Source organism: Somniosus microcephalus, chromosome 14, assembly GCF_052327205.1.
Source record: "Somniosus microcephalus isolate GS21.2 chromosome 14, FLI_Smic_1.0, whole genome shotgun sequence".
In the NCBI taxonomy this organism is placed as follows: Eukaryota; Metazoa; Chordata; class Chondrichthyes; order Squaliformes; family Somniosidae; genus Somniosus; species Somniosus microcephalus.
The window spans coordinates 107,938,302-107,959,846 of NC_141000.1; the positions used below are offsets into that span (position 1 = coordinate 107,938,302).

At 41.4% G+C, this 21,545-nt stretch overlaps 1 protein-coding gene across 1 annotated transcript in view; it reads right to left on the reverse strand.

The window, feature by feature from the left end:
- Window positions 1-3,694: 3,694 nt before the first annotated feature.
- The window catches only part of hlcs (holocarboxylase synthetase (biotin-(proprionyl-CoA-carboxylase (ATP-hydrolysing)) ligase)), a 136,688-nt gene continuing 118,837 nt past the window's right edge, over window positions 3,695-21,545 (reverse strand). Inside the window, exons 9-11 of the mRNA XM_086007145.1 lie at window positions 19,954-20,068; window positions 16,817-17,030; window positions 3,695-8,052 (exon numbers count right to left, since the gene is read on the reverse strand). Of these exons, the coding sequence (XP_085863271.1) occupies window positions 7,878-8,052; window positions 16,817-17,030; window positions 19,954-20,068 (504 nt within the window). The 3' untranslated portion in view covers window positions 3,695-7,877. The remainder of the gene's footprint in view (window positions 8,053-16,816; window positions 17,031-19,953; window positions 20,069-21,545) is intronic.

The following is a 21,545-nucleotide window of genomic DNA, read 5'->3' on the forward strand; positions in this document are numbered from 1 at the left end:
GTCTTCACTGGGCCAGTTACTCACAGCCTGGCAGCTGGCTAACAGCAAGGCCGACAGTGGTGTGACGCTAGGCCGCCTGCCTGCTTGGCTGCAGGAATAAGGGTAGAAAAAGAAAAACATATCTCAGAAAAGAAAGCATATCGCTTGGGGACAAATAACTATGACGCCAGCAATGTCACCCAATTTTCAGCCAGTCATAAATCTACTCATGATGATGATGATGATAATGACTGCTGTAGTTTTGGGAGATTTGGTTCCAAAAGAACACTTAAAATTTAAATTTCAAGGTTAGTACTATATATGTATGTATATTAATTTAATTTTCTCTGACTCAGATCATTGACATGAACAGGAAATTATGTACAGCCATGGCTTGTGTTGTAAAGTGATGCCTGTGGATACACACAGATTTGGCATCACAATAAGTGAATTCGTGTTAACTGGGAATTCCAAAAGGAAATAAGTTCCAGTATAATTTGGGAAAAGTAGGTCTGTTTAATGTCACGGCTGTTTTTCAGTTTCTCTCCCAAATCAGATTATTGGCTTTATCCCGCAGTGCTGAAAGCTCACCAATAAACACAAACAAGGAAATGAGAGAGATTTTTTTTTAATGTACAAATGGGGTGGGGGTAACAGGAGCATGAAATGTGTAAACTAGACAGAGTGCTCCAAAGGGGAATTTTATTAAAACACATACGGATTATAATCTTTGGAAATGTCATTTTTTTAAGAAAACCCTTATAACATCAGTCACCTTCTGTCAGCCATAAATAATTATTTCAGCTGAGTTGCCATCTTTCAACACAACATTGCGACAAAGAAGCAATTTCAAAATCATATAAAAATAACTTTATTGGAAAGACTAAAATATTCACTTGACTTAATATTCAATACAAGAAATTTACATGAATCAGATGTCATATGACAGATTATGCTAACAATTTCCAAATTTCAAATGGAACTTAGAGGTTTAATAATATTGGGCTGAATTTTGCCGGCGCTCAAAGGGCGGGCCCGCTGTCAAAATAAAAAAGATTGACAGCGGGTAGGAAACCTGCTGTCAACCCGCCTCCACGCGAGTCTCCCAGGTGTCGGGTCTGTCAGCGCTGAGCAGACCCAACACCAAGCAACGGGGGAGGCAACTGACATCATTAAATGAATTGTTAACATCCATTAAGTGTTATTTTATGCCTACATTTCAATTTTACGTGCTTCCCTACAGGTCAATCGCTGCTTGGGGAACACGTCAGTTCAGCATGTCGTGAGTGTATTCAGCATTGAATTATCTCATGACCTGACGGCTGCCAAAGTTGTACAAAAGATCCCATGTTACAGCTGTTCACTTTCAAAGCTCAGAAACTGTTGGTTCCTGCATTTAAAAGACATATTGAGCTTTCTGCAGCTTGCAAGTGTTTGGAGCCAACTCTCTATCCAGTGTCACCTCATTGGAATAACCTCTCTCACCACTGACAGATCGCTTCTGTCATCTCAACCTCACCTATCATCTATTCCATCAGCATCGTTGCCCTTGAAAATATCTCACCTTGGTCCTCAGAATCCCACCAAGATCAGCCCCAACACCAGCATCACCAGCAGCAACAACAACAATACCAGCCTTCTCCGCAATCACCTGATGCTGCACAGGACACAAGGCATCAGCACCCAACCACATTACTGCCCGGGACGCCAGGGATGGCCTCACCATGACCAGATTTACTTCACTTCACGCTGTACACCCTGGTTGCCACATGATGCGCCAGGTTGGCACCATCCCACACTAACACCATAGGCATCCCTACAATGCCCAAGCCATTAATTTCACACTCATCATCATTGCAGGGGGTGCCCTTATGTCTCACCATTCACAACTCACTAAGCCACTTCCAAAGGTGCACACAAATCTGTCCAAGAACGCAAAGTGCTGAAAATAAAGGTTTCAATGTTTGACAGCACATTACCAGAAACTTCACATGAACATTGGATAAACCACCCAAGTGCCTACCCTTGTGTGTTAGTTGGTATGATTGGACTAGGATAAAGGTGAGTGTGAGGGGTGGCTAGTGAAATGGGGAAGTGATAATGTAGATAGAGAGGGATAGGTGGAGGTGCAAGGTAAGTAGGTGTAAACAAATATGTGCAGGAGTAGGGTAGGGAAGGCAGAGTGATATGGATGTGATGAGTGGCATAGCAGGATGAGGTTGAGTGTGGCTTGGCAGTAAAGTTTCCTGATCTGAGATCATTGAAAGGTTTGCACCACTGTAGCCTGGTCATCCCGACGACATCCCTGCTTGTGCCCTCCTGTGCAATGTGCAACCAGGCTGCGTTGATCTCCTGGGGAGGTCTCTTCCGCCCATGGGGAGGTCTCTTCCGCCCATGGGAAGGGAAGAGAACTTCCCTGCATGCTGTGACTCCCTCCATATGGGAGAGCCTGGGTGCAGCTTTGTGCTGTGTTTGTCAGTGTTTGCAGCATCTTCATTGCTGTAGAACACTGTCAACAGAACTGTCAAAATCAATTTGGACATGGCCCCTTTAAGGAAACCGGCTGATGACGCCTCGTCAAATGACATCATCAGACCCGCTTTCTTTTAATTGGCGGGAACCTCACTGGGCGGGCTTAACAAGCACTATTAATGTAAAATCACTTGGAGAGTGTGGGCTGGAGCAGGCAGTGGGCTGGGAACGCGACACCGACCTCCCCGGACACACATCGGTCGGCGAAATCGCAGCCATTGTCTTACCTGTTAACACTGTAGTGACAGGGCACCTGAAGTTTCATGTGATCATGAATGGCCTTCCATAGTTACCCAACGTATCACTTCGGCTCCATTTTAAACTTTACATGAAGCATTCTCCAGCAGTGTCAGTTTAACAAAAAAAATCCTCAGAATTCACACAAACTATTATTCTTTAACACCTTTCTGTACTTTTCTGATTTCATTGTTTCTCGACATTGTTGAAACATTTTGTTCCAGTGGAGAGTGACATTGGCACCATAGAGAAAACGTAAAAAATAGTTGAGATGACAAATTGCTGAAGTACTCAGGGGTTAACAGCTGTATCCGCTAATATTAATTCAACTCCTGCGCACTGTTTGGGGTCAGTAACTCTTCCAGCTCCATTCTCTACTGGTGTCAGTATCTTTTCTAAAAATGGATATTTTAAGATTAAGAGAAAAAAACCACAAATGGATGATAAAACCAATCTTAGTTTTGTGTAAACTTGTGTTTTAAAATTGATTAATAATGGCAAGACTCCTTTATTAAAATAATAAAAGGTGGGAACTCACCTTTGCATGTAATTTCTTACAACATCAATACCAGAATTAAAAAAATAAAAGACTACATAGGCTGAAAAGCAAGTATTTGTAATTTCCCATTGTCCAAGGCCACTGATTTAGAGTGACTGTGCAAGTCAAATTTACTTATATTATTATAGTTTAGTGTTTTGGGGATCACATTCCTCAATTTCATCCAGTTTCCAAGACAGTGGAAAACCAACAGCCTTGCCCGAAAAATATAATGAGGCTGCTGTCTCCTATAATCAGTGTAATTTTTTAATAATGATTTATTAAACTGGTTTCTTAGTACGTGGGATTTTAGTAATCACACTGCACAATTCTGTCCATCTTTCAATGAAGTCCAGTGGCCTCATCTGTATATTTTTTCAGGTTGAGGATTATTAATAAGCTCTGTGGTTTATCAAACAGAATCAGTCAATTTATTTTTGTAATCCATGACAGCCATTTAAAGCACACTTTGACATAACTGTGAAGAGACACAAACATGTATACACATATCGACAAGGACTTGGATTTCGGACAAATTTTCAGCCTTTGAAAAATTAATATTTTAGAAGTATATAATCGTACCATAACAAAATAATGTGTTCCCTCTACAGTGGAGTGTAAATATTTTGAACTGTAAACTATTCAAACAGAAACGGGTTTAGAAGAGTATTTGTCCAGTGTGATTTAACAGTGGTCCAACACATTGAAAACTTTAAATCTTAAAAACATTGAAAGTGTATAGAATTTCAGATGAAAAACACATGCCTTGTAGGTAAAGTTGGAAAAAACACACCATAGCATACATTTCTAGTTACTTCTCCATCCTACAAAAAGCACATTCCCTCCACCCCCAACATCCCCTTTCTATATTAGCCAAACAGTGAACTATTTCAGGTCTGTTAAATAACATAACAGTAGGGTTTCTATGTTCTGTGTGAAGGATTTGGTTCGATAGTGGGTAATGGAGCAAATACAGGCCAGTGACAAATGATGTGTTTCAATGTAAAACTGCTTGCTGTCAAGACAATGAGAGGTCATGCACACAAAAAAAAGAACCCATACAAAGAGGAAACAAAGTTATTCCCACAAGTTCCACCTGTGCACTGACTTGTCCACACTTCATTAGTTTCCATCTGTTAGAGATTCAAACAGGAAATGAAATAATAATGTATTTTCCATTGAAGAAAGTTCTGATATTATATTACAACCTTATCAGCATTTGTTTTTCATTAAGAAACTGTCAAAATAAAGGTCAGGAGAAGGAGGTACGGTTGCCTTTCCTAATTAGCTCGAACAATTAGTACAGCTTCGCTTAAAACATTTCCAGTAACACGTTTGGCCAAAACAATCTTGAAAAAAAAGCCAATCATTCACTGTTGGGTGCTTCTGAGCTGGAGCCTGCAACTGACCAACATTTTTTAATCTCAGCCGTTCTCAAACTTGTGACTTACCTGAAGCGGTGTTTACTTAATTGTTAGACTTCGTGGCCTTAACAGCACACAGCATCACCTTAGCAGAACAAAAACAATGGCCCAGAATTTGGGGTGGGTATTAACAGCATTCGCTGTTATTACCCCTTTGAAACTGACCGCACATTCAGGATGTAGTGCATGCGCATCCTAAAGCGGAAATCATGAAGTTGCGGTTAGTCATTCACTGCTCCGACACAGGCTGTGCTGTGCCGCCCCCTCCCCCATCCTCCCCCCCCGCCCGGCTAGCCGGAAATCAGTGTAATCAGCGAAATTGATGAAAACAAACTTTGGCTTTTCCACGGTAATATCGCTGTTGGATTAGGTGTAACTGGGGTTTTAACAGCATATTGACTGCTAAACAAACGTTATGGCCCTGAAAAAATAATTTAAATTTTGAGGAATGTCAAACTTATCCATTTTAATAAAAATTACAATTTTTAATAAAATTAAAAAACATTTTTAAAGTTTGTTCATCGTTATTTCAGGTTTACTTTTTCCCATGTGAGAGCCCCAATCTTTGTTTTACTCTCTGTAACATTTTAAAAAAGTTAGAATAAGCGGAGCTTATTCACTTCCTGGTCTGTGAGAATTCTGCATTGTGATTGGCTGCTTAGACAGCTTGCCGACGTCACGGCAGCTCGCGCCATGGAATTCCCCATTAACTTGCGTTGATCTCAACTGAACATCGGAAAAGCCGAACTTTTCGCCACAGAGATCGTCAGATCTTTGTGGGACGCTGATTTCGGGGCCAGCGGTGAACGCCTTTGCTTCGCCGCAGACTGCGAATTACGGGCCAATGTGTGTCACATGGTGTAACATTCCTGTCCTTGTAAAATGTTATCATCCGACTGACTCTGAACAATGCCATGGGAGATCTGCGTTATATATCTACAGCATGGCCTGGCATGCGTTTTGTTTTGTTTTGTTTGTGGCAATTCAAGTGTCACACTTGCTCTGCAAAGTATGCATCATGCTTGCATCTGATTGGGTCACATTTCATAGTCATAAAACTGCAACAAATCACGACTGAACAGGTAGGGATGTACCAATCAGTAAGCAGCAAGCAAGAATAAAAAAACAACCATTTAGTTCCAAAAAATTACAAACCAAAAATGGGCAGTCAGCAGCAGCTAGCAATTTAAAAAAGGCTCACCAATCCAACGGTTCAAACTATTTGTTGGTCACCACGTTGCTTTCTACACGATACTGAGCACCTACTACTAGAAATAAGGATTGTAACATAATAAAGATGTACAAAAACTAAAAAAATACGTACAGGAAAATTAGACTTGCCGATACAATAGTATTTTCTGTGCCTGAAATGTTTGCAACAACATTTTCTGTTGGAAGCCTGTGCTTATGTGAGACACCTGAGCTTTGAGTTTGTGCAGGTTCCCAGACCCATCACAGTTAGGTGAAAAAACCCGAGCTCGCAAGCTGCTGCTCCCAACATGCATCATCACGTAAAACTTCGAGATTTTTAGGACTGACAGCAAAACTGGTTATTCATAGAGCATGCCACAATTTGCTGTTTACAAGTTATATCCCCTCGAATGGAAATTTATTGAAAATGGAAACCCTAGAGAAACCATTTTTAGAACAGCTAAAGTAATTGGATTTATTTTTGTATAAACAGCAAAGACAAAGTAAGGCATTAAGTTAACTTCTTCAGAAGTAATTTTACTAATTAAAAAAAACAAGTTATATTCAAGGGTTGTTTACAGCATGTTACACATGTAACAAATGAACCTTGAAACAATGGCAAACTTCAAAGTGGAACCTTTATGTTTTGCAACATATTCCAATTTTTTCCAGTAGCTGCCTTTCTTTTATTAGTTTACAATGAAAACTCAAAAATAATGGTACATTACAGGCATGTAGGACTGTTTCTAGGGTTTCTAGGAATAAAAACCCTGAATTAAAAAAGTTTTAGCAAAAGGTTCTATTTGAATACACCACATACTGTTGCAAGTTACATGTAGTGAATAAGGAAAGATGTAAATAAGAAAAGACTGAAGTTTTATCTATTTCTTGGCCTTTACTATAAAAAGCCAGAACCTAAATATATGGGCAAGTAAACAGCTGCTGCCCCATAGAACATGCAGAAATGTATTTATGTAACTGTGGTATTCATCTACCTGCAGTAAGGAAAACTCTATGGGGAAGAAACTGTCTAGTGCCTGACTACAGACATGAAATGGGCGACGCGCCTGAAGAGGCTGGCCCGAGCATTACCTGAAATTCGTGCTCGCGCCTCATTACCATGAAAGCGACGAGCTGCGAATGCTTATCGGTATCCCAATGTAGCTCGCCGGTCTGATCCAGAACAAGATTTGCCAGCTCGGGCACCACCAGCGGCCTACAGGTAGGTCCTGGGGAGGGGAGGAAAATGGGAAGAGCACTGCTTTTCCTCCTGGCTCCATATCAAGGTAAGGGGAAGAAAATCTCCTTACCATGTCTACAGCAGCCTCCAGCAGTTCCTTTAAGGACTGGAAGTTAAGGCCGCTGTAGTAGAGCCAGAAAAATTAGTCGGAGCTTGTGCAGCGTTACCTCCGCTTAGTGTCTGACCAATTTCAGAGTGGGGTTCTTAAACAGACCTTAGGCCTCTCATTAGCTTATGCAAGAGCCTTAATGTCTGTTTAAAGCAGTCACTAGTGATGCCTGAATATCACCCGAATCGATGGCGTCGGATGTAGTTCAGGTGCCCTTGGGGCATGGGACATAGTCTGTGAAGTTGGACCTTTTTGCCCCCGTTTCACGCCCAAGAAACGAGGACTAATTTCGCACCCTGTTTATTTTTCCAAGAACCAATCAAAAAACAGTTACTTCCTTGTCTCTGGGGAGATCGCGTACAAATATCTTTACAAATTCCTTCCCTGAAAGATGTGTGCCCCTCCTAAATCTCAGCAACTCCACGCCCTTCTTGCAGCAGAGTAACCTCTCACCTACCGTGGGTAGGGCCACGGAAGTTCTGCTAGTCATTTCAAATTATGGTATTCTAGGTAGAAAGTAACAAAGATTTGCAACATGACAGGAAAAAAAAGGCGAGTGAAAATCTATTCATATATTTATATCTTGTTCTGGGAAAACAAAACTTCCCCCGAAACCTGATCAAGTTTCTAATGTTGCTTAGTGACTATAAGGTTACGTAGCATGTCGAACGAGTTCCCATCAGGCTGTACGGTAACAATGACATCATCACCTTCCTGTTGAACCTGAAGGAAGCCAGAATCATCCAGACCAACAACCCACGCTGCAGGACCGTCCTCTTTCCACAGCCGCACCTGTGTGCCACTATTAAAAAAAATAGCAGCAATTAATAAAACCACAAAAAGATAGTCATGTTTACAATGGCTATTAATACGAAGACAGGTTACAATACAGTTTATGGTTAATCGGATGATTAACTCATTACAGTAGTTTTCCATCATGTTTTAAAGAATGGAATAGGAGGTAGTAGAGGGCCAGATTTCTTTCAACATATCTAACCAGTGGCCTGCAAAAAACACTAAGGGTGCACTTATGATACAAGTTTAATGTTGGTGCAAAGTAGTTTCCATTTCGCACCAATAATAGTGTAAATCCAGTTTGATTGTGACCTGACTCCAGAGTGAATTGGAGAGTGTCATAGGTCAAGCTGACACTAGATTAAGGTTACATTTACAATATAACTGTAGCACTGATCACACTGATGGTATAGTTGTAGTGTAAATGCATCCTAGAATACCCAACCTGGAACACATATTTGTTCATGACAATAAAGTAACAACTTTACAGTACAAAGATTATAGCTTCCACTCTTACCAATCCAAACACAGCCAAAACATCTCGAGCAAATTACTTCTCTTCCTAGCTCTGCAGTCACCTCCATAGTCCCCCTTGGAGGCATCATTTGCAGACATGAAGTCAGCTTCCAAATTTACTTTGATGACACCCAGCACTACCCACCCAACACCTTGTTCGATTCTTCCACTGCTTTTATGCTGTCTGACGACTTATCCAACATCCAGTCTTGGACGAGTCCTAACACCCCTAGCTAAACTTTGGGAAGACAGATGCCATCGTCTTCAGCCCCTGCCACAAACTCCGCTCCTTCGCCATTGACTTCTTTCCCCTCCTTAGCCATGGTTTCAGACTAAACCAGACTGTTAGCAACCCCGGTATTCTGTTTGCCCTGTTGTCCTACATTAACTCCTGATCCTGCAGTACCTTATATTTGAAATCCTTGTCCTTGCCATTAAGTCCCTCGTGGTCTCAAACTCTCCATCTCTGTAATTTGCTCCAGCCCCCAAAATCCTTGTTCCTCTGACTCTTGCCTCTGGTGCATACCCCTCCCTTCACCCCACCATTGATGGCCACCTAGATTCCACTCTCTCTAATTCTCTCTCTAGTAGCACCAATCAAAGCCCTTGTTTTCAACTCAGGAAGCTCCAGTAGGAGTCCAGACCAGCAATCAGTAACATATGCCATTTTTCACTGACGGTTGTTAAGAGACACTCACAAACTGTATTCTGGCAGTCTTGGTGTAATCCAAGAGGATTTTTTTTTTTTTTAATTGAAAACTCTACCCTAATTTATCATTCACTAAACTGAGTCATCTCTCTTAGCCATACCTGAAACAGTAAATGTCCTTGATACAATTAAATGTCTTCTTTAGTGGCTAGCAATCAGGATGCAGAGAGGTTCCTATGATTGGCATATCCTGTGCCCCAACCCAAAGAAAATTGTGAATATTTGTTCAAGAGCAGTAACTGGGTGACATTTTTTCCTTTGGAGAAGCATTCAGGATAAATAGTTTTGCAATTCATTTTTTTTACATCAATTTTTATAGATTGAATCTGTTACATTCTACATTTCTGTGATTATGATTTCATTGCCAATTGAAAGGGAACTGCGAATGCTGGTGTTAGACAGGCAAATCAGGAAGATAATATAATATGCGTAAGCATAAGTTGATGGAAATCCGCTCCCAAGTGGCTCTGCTGGTACAGCCATTGCTTAATTTGGAACCTAGCCATACAAAGATCAGGGAGGTCCCAGGCTGAATTCCCAGTCTGTGTTGAGCTAGCTGATCTTAGCCACGATAAAGATAGGGATGGCAAAATTTTCCTTAGACGCCCTGGAGGGAGGGGAAAAAATAATCAGCCAAAGTTCCTGCACCTAATCCACAAGCAGAGATTTCTGCCAGGAGCTGTACCGGTATGGACACTGGGTGAGGATAGGTTCAAGCTCAGCTGTGATTGCCCGCCCCACATGTTAAAATAGGCTGATGATATTCACCGTCTAGACTCAGACATAAAGATTGAATACTTGGGTCAGGAGCAGCCAGTTTTGCAGTAACAGAGAAGGGTAATAATTGGAGGAATTATTATTTTAAATTAAGACAAAAAGCAAACACAAAGGAAAAAGGTAGGAAGTGAAAATAAAAAAGATGCACAGGATTCCAGACTAGCCTGCATCATCTCCAATTTAATTCACGACAGTAGAGCAGGGATTCAGCAGGTCAGTCAGGACACGTAGGTTGGTTCACTAATACTAACTACAATTTCATTTGCTGGATTAATTCAGTTCCAAAATAAGAAGGTTCAGAGAGCACAGCAAAGAAAAAAAGAGAATAAATCATTTGGTGCTTATAGGTTCATTTATTCAGGCAGCTCATGACCCAAGCGGTCATAAGAATTCATTTGGATGTAAATTTTTCAGCCAGTCTGCTAAATACGCCAAACCACTAAACTGGTGTCTGTTGAATCAACGCTATGCTGTACCAAATGCAAATCAGAAAAATGTTCAAATATCCTTGTATCATTTCTCAGTCTTCACAAAAATTCTAAATAGCACAGTCGCTACGCATTACGTTCACAGAAGTCCCATTGTGCTCCACATGTTACTTTTGAAGACGACATTTATTAAATCCCCTCCAGTTGAGGAAAAGCCCAACCAGCATACTGTGTTGCTTGGCCCGCAGATTTTCTGAGCAGTTACCTTACACTATATAAGAATGTTTCTGAGACATTATAGAAGTTAGTACATTTTCTTAAAATACATGGAAGATGAAAAAAAAAATCTGGCAAGAAGTGAAACAGAACTCGTTTTCCTAAAAAAGGAATACGTATGAAACAAAAATGTTGCCAAGCTTTCTAAAATGGTAAGACACGTAACCACCTCTCAATCTCTTCCTGGCCTCTCTTGCCACTCAGACTCAACCACTCGACTGAAATTCAATACGAAAACAAACTGTATTTTCTTTTCAGCTCCAACATCTGAATCCTTCTCTTTTAATCCATGTGCTTACTTTCTGTGTGTGCACAGCCCAATGGTGTGTCTCCAGCACTCCCTGTCCTTGGTTTCCAGTAAAATGCACTGCCAAATCGTTCTTTGTTCAGGCAGCTGTTCAATGTGGTCTTTGCAAACAGTCTACTTGAACTACAGAACCGGCCATCTTTTGTAAAGGACAAGAACGTACTTTTAATGACATTGGAAGCACCTGTCTGCGGTGTGGTAGCACAGTGCGGAGTATCAATGCGCAGTGCTATAAAGTGGCGCATTATGGATTTGTGTCTTCGAGTCTCTCACTCTGATCTCTGTTGCCAGTCCCAAGTTCCATTGATGTGAAGAACTGACAAACAGGGAGTCAGGCAGATGGAAGGGGCGGAAAATGAGAGGGGCTCAACCCAGGAAGCTAATCACACAGCTTTACAGCAGTTGGTTTCAGAACGGCATTTGTGCGGATGTAGGAGGTTGTATGGAAAGGGGAGAAAATAACTTCGACAGAGTTATCCTCACTAAAACACTTTGCCTGAAAGAGCAGTATTCTCGAATTCCTGTTGCCAGGAATTCGAGTTATAAGCAAAGGTTAAGAAAGTTGGGCTGGTTTACTTTGGAAGAGACAGCGAGGTGACCCAATTGAAATTTTAAAGATTATTTATGAAGAGAATTCACATAGAAGATCCAAGCAAATTATTTACTATGGCAAAAGATTCAAATATCAGGGGACACAAATTAAAAAACAAGAAATCAGGAGCAACAAAAGATAATAAAGCAGTGGAACAAGTTACCAGTTAAGGCAACTGAAGCAGAAATTATGAATGGGCTCAAGAGACAATAAAGGTGCAAGAATACTGCCACTGTAATGTTGAAACAAAGCAGTTTTGAGTTTGCATTGGCACAGACGTTTAACGAAACAGTCAGGATCCTGATCTGATTCTCCAGTGCATTAAAGTCAAGCAGTTCCAAGACCACTCCCCCAGGAGGCCAATCACACCAGTTTGAATTGCAGCCTGGTACAAAGTTGCATGTTAGTATTTGAATTTCATAAACTTAAACTTTGATGTTTTTAATGTTAGATGAACATTATAAATTACTCATCCGGGAGATGGAGCTCTGCACGTTTATTTGAACATGCATGCAAAGAGTACTGTTGTTGGCCTCAGTGCAGTCTGCACTCGGCCGTATAACTCAGGTCCACCAACTGCTCATCACACTCGATACTGGTCTGAGACTGGTCGCTGCAGTATAACTGCAACCTTGGATACATTCTGGAGAGAGAACCGATCATGGACTACACTGAGTATGTAGGTAGATGCGGTTTGACATGAATCAGTCATTCATGAAAGACTTATGAAATAATACTGAGCGGCCTGCGGGTGGCGCTGTCTAGGGAGAGTATAGGTACTCGGGCACGGGCCCAGCTTGCGCAGGACATTCTTAACAGGAACTAGTGAAGGACACAACTAGACCTCCATGTTGTAAAACAGTTGATTAAAGCTTTGTTTAATGCTTAGACCAAGTGCCTAGTAGTTTTCTTACATCAGGGTTAATCTATGAAAATGGGTTAGGGTGTTGGGCCTAAAGGCCCTTTCCTGCTCCTAAAAATTCTTACTTCCTTACACTAAAAATGGAGCTAGAAATACTGAGGAAATTCCAGCTACTCCACAAATAATCATTTGAGACAGTCACACCGAGTAATATTGATTTTCTTTTCTCCAATAAACATTTTATTTACTTGCACAGATCATGTGTTCAGTTATACAGGGATAGTGGAGAATACCAAGTTCAGTCCAAACAAAGGAGAAGCCTCAAACTCATGTCTACTTGAGCTTTATTTTACTTGATGCTCTATACGGAGCAGTATAATCTACAATTTGTTTGCAAGTCTCTACAAAAGTAATTTTTCAGCATCTGATTGTGATCTGTGGACTATTTCCCATAAAAGACATTTCAGAAGTTTTGAAAATATAAAGTTGAAACATTAGAAACAGGGAACATTTCTGCTGAGAAATGCACAAAATATTCTGGTAATCAAGGTAACACCTCCACCAATTTAGGTTTGGCAATTTATAAATACAAAGTGGCATTTAAGCAGATCCAAGACTTTAGCAGAAGTTATGGCTGCTTGGATAGTCTGCCTAAAACAACGGGTAGGTACACAACAGTAACAGCAGAAATTTAGTAATTTGTAAATCCAAGCAATTTTTGCTGGTCATGACTGGAAGCCACATTGAAAACAAGACACAGAACTCTAGAGATAGTTCATATTGTGCAATATCCTGCATACCTCCTCGCTGAGAGAAGTGAAGGAAGAAATCGCGGAGGTACTGGCCATAATCTTCCAATCCTCCTTAGATACAGGGGGTGGTGCCAGAGGACTGGAGAATTGCAAATGTTACACACTTATTCAAAAAAGGGTGTAAAGATAAACCCAGCAACTACAGGCCAGTCAGTTTAACCTCAGTGGTGGGGAACCTTTTAGAAACAATAATCAGGGACAAAATTAACAGTAACTTGGACAAGTGTGGATTAATTAAGGAAAGCCAGCACGGATTTGTTAAAGGCAAATCGTGTTTAACCAACTTGATCGAGTTTTTTGATGAAGTAACAGAGAAGGTTGATGAGGGCAATGTGGTTGACGTGGTGTACATGGACTTCTAAAAGGCGTTCGACAAAGTGCCACATAATAGGCTTGCCAGCAAAGTTGAAGCCCGTGGAATAAAAGGGACAGTGGCAGCATGGATACGGAATTGGCTAAGTGACAGGAAACAGAGAGTAGTGGTGAACGGTTGTTTCTCGAACTGGAGGAAGGTATATTGTGGTGTTCCCCAGGTGTCGATTCTAGGACCATGGCTTTTGTTGATATATATTAATGACTTAGATGTGGGTGTACAGGGCACAATTTCAAAATTTGCAGATAACACAAAACTTGGAAGTACAGGTAGACTACCCTTTATCCGAACTTCCGAAAACCGAAACCCTCTAAAAACCGAAGGTTTTTTCGTTCAGCGTAAGTCCAGCGTAAGTGTGCGCATGACCCCCCGCGGACCCCGACCCCCGCCTTACGCTGAGCGTCAGCGTAAGTCATGCGCACGACGCCCCGCCGACCCCGACCATAAGTCGGCGGGGGTCGGGGTCCGCGGGGGGGTCGGCGCCGGCGGGGGTCCGCGGGGGGGGGGTTGGCGGGGGTCGGGGCCGGCGGGGGTCCGCGGGGGGGGGTCGGCGGGGGGTCGTGCGCACGACCCCCCGCCGACCCCCTCGCGGACCCCCGCCGACCCACCTTCCGAAATCCGAAATTCTCCGAAAACCGAAACACGGCTGGTCCCGAGGTTTTCGGATAAAGGATAGTCTACCTGTATAGTGAACAGTGAGGAGGATAGTGATAGACTCCAAGAGGACATAGACAGGCTGGTGAAATGGGCGGACATGTGGCAGATGAAATTTAACGCAGAAAAGTGCGAAGTGATACATTTTGGTAGAAAGAATGAAGAGAGGAAATATAAACTAAAGGGTACAATTCTAAAGGGGGTGCATGAACAGAGAGACCTGGGGGTATATGTGCACAAATCGTTGAAGGTGGCAGGGCAGGTTGAGAAAGCAGTTAAAAAAGTTTATGGGATTCTGGGCTTCATGAATAGAGGTATAGAGTACAAAAGCGTGGAAATTATGATGAACCTGTATAAAACGCTGGTTTGGCCTCAACTGGAGTATTGTGTCTAATTCTGGGCACCGCACTTTAGGAAAAATGTGAAGGTGGGTGCAGAAAAAATTTATGAGAATGATTCCAGGGATGAGGGACTTCATTTATGTGGATAGACTGGAGAAGCTGGGGCTGTTCTCCTTAGAGCAGAGAAGATTGAGAGGAGGTTTGAGAGAGGTGTTCAAAATCATGATGGGTCTGGACAGAATAGAGGAAAACTGTTGCCATTGGCAGAAGGGTCGAGAACCAGAGGACCCAGATTTAAGGTAATTGGCAAAACAACCAAAGGTGACATAAGAAAGAACTTTTTTATACAGCGAGAAGTTAAGATCTGGAATGCATTGCCTGAAAGGGTGGTGGAGGCAGACTCAAGCATGGCGTTCAAAAGGGAGTTGGTTAAGTACCTGAAAGAAAATAATTTCCAGGGCTACAGGGAAAGGACAGGGGAGTGGGACTAGCTGAAGTGCTCTTGCAGAGAGCTGGCACAGGCTCGACGGGCCAAATGGCCTTCTTCTGTGCACTGTAACCATTCTATGAAACGATAGAATACTTCGCTTTAGCAATCATTGGTCTTTGACTGTAGGATGCATTCTACTACAATAATGAAGGAATGCAACCAGCAAACTATCCCTTTTAATCCTTATAAAATGACAGGAATATCATCCTATCCAGGGTTTGTAAACAAATATGGAATGGCATTACCAATGTTGTTGGATCGATACCGCAAAATACATATTTTCTTGAGTTTCTGAAAATTTTAAAATAATTTTTCAGAACCACATCCCTATACCTTCCTCAGCAGATGCTGAGCTTTGCAAACAATGTTTTTGAAAGCGGACTGTCCTTGGAGCTGAGCATGCCAAAAACTCCTTGCAAAGACATCAATCCTTTGATGGATTTTACAGCCAAATCCCACGTAACCTTCCTTTGATTCATGTTGCCCAATATGCTAGGAAAGGTATAGCCACTCTACTAATAATTTAATCTTCATGTTCTTGCGACATATAGCACCAGATCTCAGCACAAACCTAGGCCCACCCATCTTCAGCTGCATCATCAGTGACCTTCCCTCCATCATAAGGTCAGAAGTGGGGATGTTCGCTGATGACTGCAGTGTTCAGTGCCATTCACAACCCCTCAGATAATGAAGCAGTCCATGCCCACATGCAGCAAGACCTGGACGACATTCAGGCTTGGACTGATAAGTGGCAGGTAACATTCGTGCCACACAAGTGCCAGGCAATGACTATTTCCAACAAGCGAGCGTCTAACCACCGCCCCTTGACATTCAACGGCATTACCATCGCCGAATCCCCCACCATCAATATCCTGAGGGGTAACCATTGACCAGAAATTTAACTGGACCAGCCACATAAATACTGTGGCAACAAGAGCAGAGGCTGGGTATTCTGCGGCGAGTGTCTCACCTCCTGATTCCCCAAAGCCTTTCCACCATCTACAAGGCACAAGTCAGGAGTGTGATGGAATACTCTCCACTTGGCTGGATGAGTGCAGCTCCAACAACATTCAAGAAGCTCGACACCATCTAAGACAAAGCAACCCGCTTGATTGGCACCCCATCCACCACCTTAAACATTCACTCCCTCCACCACTGGCGTACGTGCCTGCAGTGTGTACTATCTACAAGATGCACTGCAGCAACTCGCCAAGGCTTCTTCGGCAGCACCTCCTAAACCCGCGACCTCTACCACCTAGAAGGACAAGGATAGCAGGCGCATGGGAAGACCACCACCTCCAAGTCTCACACCATCCTGACTTGGAAATAATTCACCGTTCCTTCATTGTCGCTGGGTCAAAATCCTGGAACTCCCTCCCTAACAGCACTGTGGGAGTACCTTCACCACACGGACTGCAGCGGTTCACCACTACCTTTTCAAGGGCAGCTAGGGATGGGCAATAAATGTTGGCCTTGCCAGCGATGTCCACATCCCATGAACGAATATTTAAAAAAAATAAGGCTTTAGGGAAGCAGGTCACCTCTATTTTTTAAAATTACATCTCTTACTTTGCAAGTAAGATGTAATGTAACTGGATCCATTCTACAGAGTACCATAGTTTGTTTTTACTCACCCGTGCACCCATCGTTTATAATAAAGTGGCAAAACTCCATTTGGCCCTTCGTTCTGGAAAATGCTTATCAGATTTTCAAGGATGGTGACTGTCCTAGCTACCAGCTGGTCTATTCGAAGTGCCTGTAAATATGTCCCGTGCATCTTGTTATGCTGTTGAATGATATCGTTGATGCAAATAGTTGGGTTGCTGTTACTCACATTGAATCCACAGCCTTTTGAAGAAAAGTTAACAAGGGTCACAATCTGTTTCAGTTTGTATGAAAGAAAGCAACAAACATGCACAACATACTTGATTCTTAAGAGGATAAAAATCATTCAGAAGCAATTCTAGCTGTTCCAGGTCCAGTAGATTAAGATGTACGTTACCGTAATATTTCAATCAATGGATAATAGCATTGTTTAAAAAAAATACAAAAATTGTAAGGTCCTGAGTAAAACATCAATAGTCTGTATCAGCTTGAACTGGACTACTGATACTTTATTTATAACAACTAGCTCTAACTAGGCAATCTCAGATTTGACAATCCCTTGTAAAATACACAGGTCATCCAGTGACATTTCGAACACTTGGAAAAACTGCTCATTCCACTTCTAGCACAAATACTGAGAGCATAAAATCCTTTTGTCAAACAAAGCTAAGTACAACAGTAACAGATTGTGTCAGTAATGATTTTGCAACACATGTTATTTCATGCGTTTATGGTTACAAAATCATGTTTATACTGTCAAAAACCTGTGTTTATTGCATAAATTTGGCCAGCCACATTTACATTTACTAAATACAGTATACAGGAAACTTTCTGGTATTCGGCACTGACGGGACCGAGCTGGTGCCGTACCGTCAAAACTGCCGTAGAAACCAGCGCTAATGTTAAAACATACGGAGCTTTTGAGCTCCGTGTGAATCAACAAACCCTGTTGCTTAGCAACAGCTTCAAAACAGTCGGCCGCAGCTTAAAAGCATCTCTGTAGCTAAGCAACAGCTTCAGCTAGACCTTGCAGAGCCTGACTGGAAAAAAAAAAGCAACGAGAAGTAAAAAAACTTACAGGAAACGGCTCCTGAATTTTGCCGGTAGATAGAGCTTTCCGGACATTTAACCTCCGGTTAAACGAAAGTTTCCTGTACCATTCTATAGCAAAGTAGCTTCAGTATTACTGTTATTTGCATTTGTTTTTGAAGAAAATAGGGTTGGAGCGGACTAGTAGTGCCAATGATCTACATGTTATTAGACAGTATGTGGGGTTTTCCCCAGATGATTTTTTTTCAATTGTAAAAATTGAAAGCTACACTATTAACCCTATTTTAATGAGCACAGCATTTGAGTGATTCATTTATGGTCTTCTACTCTTGTTTTATATTCCATAGTGATGGCTATGAATCTTTAGCAGATGTGGAAGGAGCAAAAGGTTTCTCTTGGATCTCTCGGATCCCAATACTATTCAGCAACTCTGCGAACAAGAAGCTCGCATAATCATAAAAAGGGCTGTTCTTGTGTCACTCTTGCATGTCAAACCAGCATGGTTGAGATCTAATAAAAAATGTGTTCCTTGTCAAAGATATATTTTTAATATTTGAACACACACTTATAAAATAGGCAGAGAGTTGGGATAAATGGTTCATTCTCAGACTGGCAATCAGTAACTAGTGGTGTTCCGCAGGGGTCAGTGCTGGGTCCCCAACTCTTTACGATCTATATTAACGATTTGGAGGAGGGGACCGAGTGTAACATATCAAAGTTTGCAGATGATACTAAGATGGGAGGGAAAGTAGTGAGTGAGGAGGACATAAAAAACCTGCAAGGGGACATAGGCAGGCTAAGTAAGTGGGCAGAGATTTGGCAGATGGAATACAATACTGGAAAGTGTGAGGTTATGCACTTTGGCAGGAAAAATCGTAGAGCAAGTTATTATCTTAATGGCAAGAAACTGGAAAGTACTGAAGTACAAAGGGATCTAGGGGTCCTGGTGCACGAAACTCAAAAGGTTAGTATGCAGGTGCAGCAAGTGATTAAGAAGGCCAATGGAATGTTGGCTTTCATTGCTAGGGGGATAGAATATAAAAATAGGGAGGTATTGCTTCAGTTGTACAAGGTATTGGTGAGACCGCACCTGGAATACTGCATACAGTTTTGGTGTCCATACTTGAGAAAAGACATACTTGCTCTCGAGTCAGTACAAAGAAGGTTCACTCGGTTAATCCCGGGGATGAGGGGATGGACATATGAGGAGAGGTTGAGTAGATTGGGACTCTACTCATTGGAGTTCAGAAGAATGAGAGGCGATCTTATTGAAACATATAAGATTGTGAAGGGGTTGGATCGGGTGGATGCGGGGAGGATGTTCCCGATGATGGGTGAAACTAGAACTAGGGGGCATAGTCTTAGAATAAGGGGCTGCTCTTTCAAAACTGAGATGAGGAGGAACTACTTCACTCAGAGGGTGGTAGGTCCATGGAATATGCTGCCCCAAAAAGCTGTAGAAGCTACATCATTACATAAATTTAAAACAGAAATAGACAGTTTCCTAGAAGTAAAGGGAATTAAGGGTTACGGGGAGCGAGCAGGAATTTGGACATGAGTCTAGGTTCGGATCGGTCATGGCCCTGTGGGTAGCGGAGCGGGCCCAGGGGCCGTGTAGCCTGATCCTGCTCCTATTTTGTGTGTCTAATTCTGTTAGATTCAGGAGATGGTTCTGTGATAGTAGATTGGCGGTTAGGATCAGATCAGCCATGATCTTATTGAATGGCGGAGCAGGCTCGAGGGGCCGATTGGCCTACTCCTGCTCCTATTTCTTATGTTCTTATGTAATGTGCAGTCAAGTTACTTGTTCAACAAAACCCAGTATTAGAAAGAATCAATTTTGAATTATTCTAATGCAACAGTGTCCAAATTTCTGTAAACTGTGATGAGTGAACCTGAAACTAAATTGAGCCAAACCAGTATAAAATGTGACATGGAATGCCTATAGCAGACAAATGTGCACTTTCTAGAAGTTGTCACACTATATAGAAAAAGCAAAAATAGCACACCACTACCCGGAGATAAATTTAGCACTAAAAAATTCTGGACAAGAAATATTTAACTTTATGGAAAATAAATCTCTTAAATATCTAAAGTCTAGGTATTTAGTACATACCAATTAGTGTATGAAAAGTTGTTCCCGTCAAAGTAGAATTAACCAGGACGCCACCCAGCTTCATGAGATCACTGTAGTAAATATCATTTGGCCATTTAACCCTCAGATCAATGTCCTAAACAAAATAACAAGTGTGTATTGCATGATATTGTTTTTTTTTTATTAACATAATAAAATAAAGAAACAATCCAAAAAGAAAATGCAAAAGTAATTCAAGGAATGGCTGATGGATCACTCTTGGTGAATCACAAGGCAATAATTTAATCTCAGGGTGTTGATGACACCTTCAACCACAGGGTTATGTTTAGCATCTGAATCCCAAGATTACTGTCTTGCGTTTCATTGAAAGATATATCAATATTATAAAAACTAGTCATTTCTTTCAAATAAGTTTAGTATTATTAGTGTTTATTTGTTTTACTGAAGTCACTGATTTTTCCAAGTACTTCATTGTATGTGAAGCACTTTGAGACATTTCTGTGGGATGTAATAAGGTGTGACACAGTTACAAGTTCTTACTGCTATGGAAGGACACAGGACCTCAGGGATTATTAGTTCTGTGATGTAGGATCTGCAGCATCACAAGGCTAGCTCTGACAGTGAAATAACAGAAGAATTCACCACAGACTAAATAAAGGTGAAAACAATATTTAAGAAAGCAATAAGGAACTAGATTTTTCATTACAGTTTAAAGAGAAGTGTCAAGTATTTCAGGACCCCAATAACTGTTCAACTTAACCATTCCACCTCATGACATAACGTTCCTTCTTTTCCCCGTCTCCCTCCATCCAGAAGGTAGCTCCAACTCCTTCAATAAAATAAAGGACTATAAAGATGGACATCTGATCACCTTTAGTAACGTAATGGTAAAGTACTGCATGTACAGTTTATTGTTTTGCCTGCAATTGCTAAAAAGCAGTTGCCATAGCGCGAATGACTAATTTACATCATAGGCAAGAAGGACATAAATAGCTAAATAGCAAAATGTTTGCTACAACTTTCTAGTTGTCACTATTTTGTTTGTTAAGGTTTTTATTTCATTGAATATTAGAGAATATATATGAGAACTGGGATATAGCATAAGTCAGGAGTTTCACAGTGCATTATAAGCAGGAATTATAACTAAATCTAAATATGTTGGCATATTACCGTTCCAATGTAATTCAAGAATTGCTTATGTATGCCAAAACACACAAAGAGAACAAGTCACCCAAGCCATCTGTAAATGGCAAGATACCAAATTCTGAAAATATTCTAGGAAGAATACCTGGACCAAAATATTTCAAAATTTTTGTAAAGAATGCAGGACCTTCTCTAAAAAATAGAACTTCCATAGGATTTGAATCAACATGTTTATAGCTGGTTGGATCCATCTCATGCCAGTTTAATGGAATGAAGATGGGTTCACCTGATACATGACACAGGTGAATGACTTATAGAAAGAAGTGACTTATTCAAGGAAATGTCAAGAGGTTGGGTCTGAGTCGATTGTCATGGGCCTCCATCATGGTTCAATGCAACGCCAAATTATTAATTAAAACTGGCCGTGGAAACTGTTAGCACAGATGGCATTTAGCCAATGCGGAGTTTAG